General features: G+C 48.5%; 1 protein-coding gene across 2 annotated transcripts in view; it reads right to left on the reverse strand.

Moving 5' to 3' along the window:
* Positions 1–7623, reverse strand: part of AKAP6 (A-kinase anchoring protein 6) — a 524185-nt gene that overhangs the window by 296919 nt on the left and 219643 nt on the right. For both annotated transcript variants that reach the window (XM_004698937.3, XM_045287776.1), the window contains exon 4: positions 3053–4816. In XM_004698937.3, the coding sequence (XP_004698994.1) occupies positions 3053–4816 (1764 nt within the window). The remainder of the gene's footprint in view (positions 1–3052; positions 4817–7623) is intronic.

Raw genomic sequence — 7623 nt, forward strand, 5'->3', positions numbered from 1 at the left:
CAAATTACATTATCTTTTCATTCCACTTTTCCACGAACTCTCTGAAGCCCCCTATGTTTACTGCACTGAAACGGAGAAGGCTCCTTTGCGGGGACATCCTTACTGAAGCACCTACGGAGTCTTTCAATTCTGGCAGCGTTGTGTCTGGGTCGAAATGACAATGACAGCTGAGTCACTGAACCACAGCCAAGCTGCCAGGATCTGGCATTTAAAGACATTCATCTCTCCGGGGAGAAAATGGCTCAGCTATGTCATGAATCCGTCGGCTCAACAATGAACGGAGAAGAAACACGATCTGATTTTGGTTTGAAAAGAGGATTCTGGCTGTTGGCATGGGAATAGAGTACAGAAGAAGCAATAGGCAGAGACCCACCGTGAGGCACTACTGCAGCCATCCAGGGGCGGGTGATGCCAGGACCAGGCTGCCATCACTGGAAGGGGCATGAAGGATAATCAAACCGAGCTTGCAGGGTGGTGATGAGGCCCCTTGGGGAGAATAATCATAGGCAAAGAACCTAGCAGATGCCAGGGACAAGGACACACTTAAGTAATGCTCTTTCTTACTCTGTCACATCCTGCAGGTGGAGTGGATTCTCCAGGTCACTAAATGATGAGCCCGGAGTGTGGGTGTGACAGACCCCATGACCTAGGATGGGGTAATTGCCCTCATCTAAAGTCCTACAGGAAGGTTAGCCTAAGGAATGGGGTTGATTTTCTTTTTGTCTTTATCTCACATGCCAACTCTTGTATAGTATTTCCAGCTACCTGCAAGGCACTTCCTCTTGAATAGTTCACAAGTGCAACAATATTTTTTTTTCTTATGACTTGTCCCACTTCCACCTCAAACCAGCTTCCAAATGTTCCCAGCCGCTGAAAATATGGCTTCCTCGCTGGAAACAAATGTGCCATCGATGCATGTTCCTACTGGAAACGGCTAATGTAGACATCATCTCAGGAATACGTCTCTTTTCACAAAGGAATAGAAAAGCGACTCAGATTGAACTAGTTGTAGGTCACACCTGGCGTTAATGACAGCCTCTTGTTTTCTGGATCTCTTGCTTCCCAGACAGCCACCCCACCCCCACCTCCCTTTGGCACAGCCCATAGTAGAGCACCCCCTGGGATGTGCTGGTTTCTCCGACATGTCCTCAGTCTCCACCTGGGTCACGACCATGGTGGCTGTCATGACCAGGACTTCCAGAGAGGCGACGAGAGGGGAAGGACACGGCTTTCTAATGCAGGCTCTGCCCTGACTGCAGGGGGACACGGAGCAGGCTTCCTAACCAAATTCTGCCTTCGCTTCCTCAACTGAAAAATTCCCACCGCATGGGACTTAAATAGAATAAGCTAGTTACCCTTATTTTGCTGTGCCATATTTACCACCGTGGGAGAAAGACCAGGTGTCCTATTCTCTTAAAGACTCCGTCAGGGAAACTCACAGGGGCTGTTCGACGCCGCCCTATAGGGTCGCAACGAGTCAACATCTACTAGATGTCAGCGACTTTATTTTTTTGTTTAGTTAGCACAACGCCAAGCACAATATAAGCATAATAATCATTTGTTATGATCAATTGTGTTAATACTCTCTACCCCTTCCAGAGAGAACAACTTTGATTGCCTTGGTTGGCCGTTGGGGCCTTACACCAACCATTTCTATGATCTCTATACAGATGCTGACTGCTCTCTAATGACAGAGTTTGTAGGCAGGACCCTTCTCTTGGCACCCACCAAGCCCCACGCTGTCTGGTCTCCCCTGCTCTGAGCGGTCCCCAGTGAAGGAGAGGCTGCCCCCCGTCAGGGCGGTAACTCGAGGCAACAGAGAGAAAACTCGACTGGAAATGAGAAGCCTGGGTTCAGGTCTCAGTTTCCCCGGCCAAAGAGTTTACCTACGTATTAATGCATTTGAACTTGGGAACAGTTACTTCTTCTCGCTGGACACCTTCCGTTCTCTATAATATGAGAGTCACTGGTCTGAGAGTCATCTGCCTTCTCCACCAGGTAGCTGTGAACATCACACGTGTGCATGTAAAGTGCTGTCGCCGATGGAATAAGGAACCATTGCCATCACCAAATGGACTGGATCCATTCCCAACGGTCTTCCGAGGTGAGACAGCACAATAATCACAGTGAGCCTTTCTGGCCCGGATGACCAAACCACAACTTACCTCACAGAGCGTTTCAAAAACCCTCCCTGCTAGACAGTCGATCCTGACTCACGGCAGCCCTCACGGCAGGTAGGCCTGCCCTGGGATGGTCATTCTTTATAGAGTGGAAAGCTTCAGCTTTCTCCCATGGAGCGCTGGTGGTTTCCAACTGCTGACCTTGAGCCTAGCAGCTGAATATGTACTCTCTGATCTGCCCTCAACCATGCCAACTATCTAATCCTTCATTCTGAAAGGACATTTACGCTAAATGTCGACTTTCCACCTCAGACCTGCAGGGCTGTGCCTGGCGGTGAGCCTGCAGTCTCCAGGAGGAGGAAGAACAGGGAAAGCAGGTTCCTGGTGAGTTCAACACTGCAGGTGAGGAAGCTGCTCTGGGGCCAGAACAAAAGTGGGGAAGGGGAAGGAGTGCATTTGCAAGCACGCTGCTGACGTACTGGTCTGTGCCTGGCTACTGACCCGCATTATTTTGGATTACCGCCAGGGGGCGGGCCACCGGTCATCAGGACCCAGCTAGGATTTGGAGCAGCATCAGCAGCATGGATGGAACCACCTAGGGACCCATGAAGCTACTGCATGGCTGGGGGCAGAGGCTGGTGGTGTATATTCCATCACAGTACCATGATCACTGTGCTGTTTTCTTCAGGGGGTTAGTTAGGTTTATCAAAATACCAAATATAGCAACATATTTCATGGTGGGGTGGGTAAGGGTTGAGCCTCTTCTACACACTACTCTCCCAAAGCAGTTAGGAAATCCTTCGTGTTAAGTGCACTTACCTCTCCGCTGGACGTGATTGAACTATGAAATGATTTGATATATGCATTGATCCCAATTGATTTTTAAAAAAAGAAATGTTATTAATAACAACCACCACCAAAATTCCACGTACCTCTATTTTTTCCCATATGGCTTCATAGTTGTCCTGGTGTTGAATATCTGCCATCAGCTTCTGAATTAAAGCCGACTTTGTGACAGAACGGCTCTCGTTTTTCTCTGTGGATGAAGCCCTCTCTGACTTCCCGCCGTCGTGTTTTTTCGTGCCAGAGAGCGGCAGGCCTAGGTCTTCATCAGAAAGCAGGTCACTCAGGGGCCCCGAGTCCACGCTCTCCCCCAGGGAAGAGGCGACGTCACTGGATGAGCTCGGAGACACTCTGCCTAGCCTCGTGTGCTTCTTTGGCACGTGGTACGCTGGGTAGATCTCCGAATCCGAATTCATTTCGGACAGTTCCCAGTCGTCAATATCCTGGATGGTCTCTGCTCTCGGTTTGGGAGGCAGCAGCTTTGTGAGGTTTTCCAGCTTCATCGCTAAGACCTCCGTCTGCTTGAGGTGAGAGGGCAGCGCCAGGTACTCATCTGAGCCGTACCAGGCCTCCACAACCTGACCGTTTCTGGTGACGTGGCTTGGGGAAGAGGTGCAGCTTTTCTTGCTTTTGTGTTTTGAAAGAAGGGGTGATGGAGACACAAGGGCATCTGAGCCAGCAGGTGATTCGCTGCTCTGAGTGCCAGGTGGTGAGCTGGATGTCTCTCCCTGTGCCGGCAGCTTGCCACCCCGACTTCTCTGGACGCAGGACTCGAGGGAAGGTGTCAAAGCCAAATCTGTCTCCAGCCCCTCTGTGTCCTTGCAAACAGAAGAGGGAATTCCATTCTGTGCTACTGAGTTCTTACTGTTTTCAGCTGGGTCGATTCCCCTCTTGGGTGTTCGGCACAGGGGCGCTTCTCCTGAAATCTCCTGAGACTTTGTAAGTTGAGGTTTCTCTTTACAGCAGTGGCTCAGCCTTCCCAGGCTGGATGAGATCTCCTTAATGTGGTTCTTCACTGTGCTTTCCAGATTCCCAATGCCCACCTTGTAGAGACACTCATAGGACTGGCTGGCCCCCGCCGAAGTGCTGTCGGAATAGGAAGACTTTAAGACCAGGCAGAGCTTGGATCTGTCGGGAGGGTCAACCAGGGAGGGGGTGCTTCTGCTCAGCTCGGGCTTCAGATCAACCACCTGCTTCTTTCCACCCTGACTTTTTCGGTCATTCTTAAAATTCTCCACGTTAAGGAAAAGCCCCCTCTTTGGCAACGTGGGTTGTGTGGGTGAGTCCTCGTTATAATTAAAGCAGTCTCTGATGGATCGCTTGGGGGGTGAATTTTCACAAGGAAGAGACGGTTGGTCCTCTGCACCAAGATGAGAAGGGGAACTGGAGTCTCGCTTTGTGGTCTCAGAAGGGGGTCGAAGAGCGGGTGTCTCAGCTTCCCCTACAGAGGACAGTCCTGGGGAGATGTGGGGGGAGAGCTCACTGGCTGCAGCAGCGCCGTTTGCCTTGCGTCCACCTTTGGCCTCAGCTGAAAGAGATACTGGAGCAGCCTCCTCAGGAGCTTCTCTGCTGCAGCTGGGAGGGAGGGGGTCAGTGGCCACGGTAAGTAAACCAACACTGCGGATGAGCTCGGGGAATTCCTTCTCCATCTCACTGTAGCTCCAAGAGTCAAAAGGTTTGGTTTTGACCTGGCTAGTAGTCATGTCGCCCAGGCCGCCCAGCAAGTCCTCACTCGGGCTGTAGTCAGACAGTTCGAAAGCAGTAATACCACAATCCAGAGATAAATAATTTTGAGAGCATTTGATAGTTAACTGTCCTGAGTCATCCACTTCCGTTAGAGAATCAAGCCGGCCCTGAAACAAACAATGACAATGGTTTCAGTAACGGCAGTGTCCACTGTACGCAACGGCTGTCCAATTGAGGTCATAGCACAGCCCACTGGAAGGTCGGAGATGCGCCAATCTCCACTGCTTCTGGTTTGACCTATCAGAAAGCATGATGATCAAGTACCACGTTACTTTACATAGTGTTCTGTTCTGGAACATTTTTCTTCATCTGGAGGACAGAGCCTTCCATAAACATGATGAAAGTCAAGTAAAAAAAAAACACTCTTGCCTTAATTTTCTATTTAAAAATAGTACCCTGTTCATTTAATAAGTACTTCTTTTAAAATATCTAAAGTAATTAAATTGCCGGGAACAAAGGGATGAATGCAAGCATACACGTTCCATGAGCCACGCCTGTTCTGCTTACGGGCGTGTCTCAGCCCCTGACACCAGGGCTAGCTCACAGGAGACCCTCAGCACGTACCACGGGAGCAGTGCTTGTGAAAAGTCATTCATCTTAAGTAAAAACTCACAAATCACAGGAAGCTGAACCACTAGGCTTATAAATACACAATAGAGTTCAAGATTAGTTTTTCTTTGTCACCACCATTTGAAAGTAACCCATTGCCATCAAGCCAATTTTGACTCACAGTGACCCTATATCGACACTAGCTGCCAGAGTAGAACTACTCCATACAGTTTCCAAGGCGATACATCTTTATGAGAGCAGATTGTTAGAGCTATGTCCTGCGGACCAGCTGGTAGATTCAAACTACCAACCTTTTGGGTAGGAGCTGAGCAGTTAACCATTGTGCCACAAGGGGTCTTCTTTTGAAGGTAAACCAAACACTCAAGCCAAACTCACTGCCGTGGAGCTGATGCTGACTCGTAGCAACCCTACAGGACAGGGTGGAACTGTAGAACTGTGGAACTGTAGGTGGGTTGACGAGACTGGAGCGCTTTATGGGAGTAGAAAGCCCTGTCATTCTCCGTGGGAGTGGCTAGTGCTTTTGAATTGCTGACCTTGAAGTTAGCACCTCAATGTGTAACCCCTACACCATCAGGGTTCCTTTTGAAGCTAAACACAAGAAATTCTAGAGAAATGAGTGAGTATCAGAACTTTATCATTTTAGTTCCTCTCTTTGCATGCACTTCCCGTTTGCTACTAGCAAGTAAACATCCCTTTAACTCACCTGTGCTAAAATGTTTCTTAAGCATCTTTGGTTTTTTGAAACATTAATTGAGTATGACAGAAGCTTTTGTCTCATTACTAATACAGCCTCTGATATCGCACAAGAAATGGGAATTTCTGGTTGCAGCACAAGGGCCTCTAGACCCCTCTCATGCCTTCCAGGCTAAAAGACAATCGGATCTACTCCCTAAGAGAACAAGGGAGAAAATTGGCACCGGCAGTTCCTATTGCCCCCAGAACCCCGTTCTCCTGAAGAAGGACCTGAAGTGAGTAGACTCCTGATGCCCCCTCATGGCTGCTGGAGACAGTGTCTCCTGGGACCAGGTTATCTGGAAACGGACCCTTCCCGCCCCTTGCCCTGCACCCTGTCGTTCACTTGCTCGTTGGATTTCATGTTTCCAGGGCTCTCCTTGTCCTTAAGTTCACTACCTCTCACTATGGGGCCGTGACATCCAGATAATCATAATGATAACTAGCCTCGGTTTTTTTCTAAACCTAATTTTCCTCATCTGGAAATAGGAATGGTTAGTTCCTACTACGTTTTCAACCGATCCTGACCACTTTCTACGGGCACCTGTGTTGTCATCCCTGTTTGCACAGGAAGAACCTGAGCCAAGGGAAGGTGTGTTCACTCGCCCACAGCCTTTATGACTAAGGGCCAAGCTAGGCCTGGGAGCCAGCCTGTCTGACCCAGACTCCATACTTTCAAATCAAATCCAGTCTAAGGCCGATCACAAAGTGGCTTCTCTTACTCCACTTTTCCATTCCTGGATGTACCAAGCCATTGTAACCTCCTCTCAGTTCTTGAACACATGGGGTCCCCGCCTGCTTCAGTGCCTTTGCACAGGCCATTTCCACTAATATAGGAAGATTCCCACATAGAACCCCTAACTCGAGTCTTAGGGATGCCTCAGATCTCACCGAGGTTTCAGTTATTCAAGACTCCAGACCCCACCTAAGTCAGCATCTTTTCGGGAGTTCTCAGCAAACTCTGTAACTCTTTCTTCTTTAAGCATTTATCTCAACTGGGAAATAAATATGATTATGAATATCTGGTTTAACTTGTTTCTCCCACTAGTCCGTAGGCACCAGAAGAACTTATAGCAAAGAAAATGATCAGCTCATCATGGTCCCTGCAGCAATTAGCACTTAGTGTTCTCCAAGTAATACACATTTAATACCTATCTCTTGGAAGAATGAATGAGCAAATAGTGACATGTTGAAAGCACCTTTGTACCTCCATGTCATTTCTCCCTCTGATAATCATTTTAGTTGACAGAAATGATTAAAAGTACGGGCTTCAGAGTAGATTTCTGGCTCTAACTTACTTATGACCATGAGTCAGTCGCTTGACCTCACTCAACCTTACTCCCTCCATCTGCAAATATGAAATGAGGAGCCGTGTGATGGGGTGATGTGAGGCTGAGAAGGGAAAACATAAGTCCAGCACAAATCTGGTACCTAGATGGATGCTCAAGGAAGCTCTTATTGTGTGTCGTATCACGAGTTGTTCGTAAAGAAATCTACTGAGTGGAAAAGCTTCGCCAAGACTCAAGGTATCCCTGTGGTACACTGAGTTGTATGAAGTCAAATGTCATCATTAGCTGCCTCTGATGGATCGCTTGGGGGGTGAATTTTCACA

Source organism: Echinops telfairi, unplaced genomic scaffold (genome assembly GCF_000313985.2).
Source record: "Echinops telfairi isolate 266 unplaced genomic scaffold, ASM31398v2 ScPeMD7_18;HRSCAF=68, whole genome shotgun sequence".
NCBI classification, from domain to species: Eukaryota; Metazoa; Chordata; class Mammalia; order Afrosoricida; family Tenrecidae; genus Echinops; species Echinops telfairi.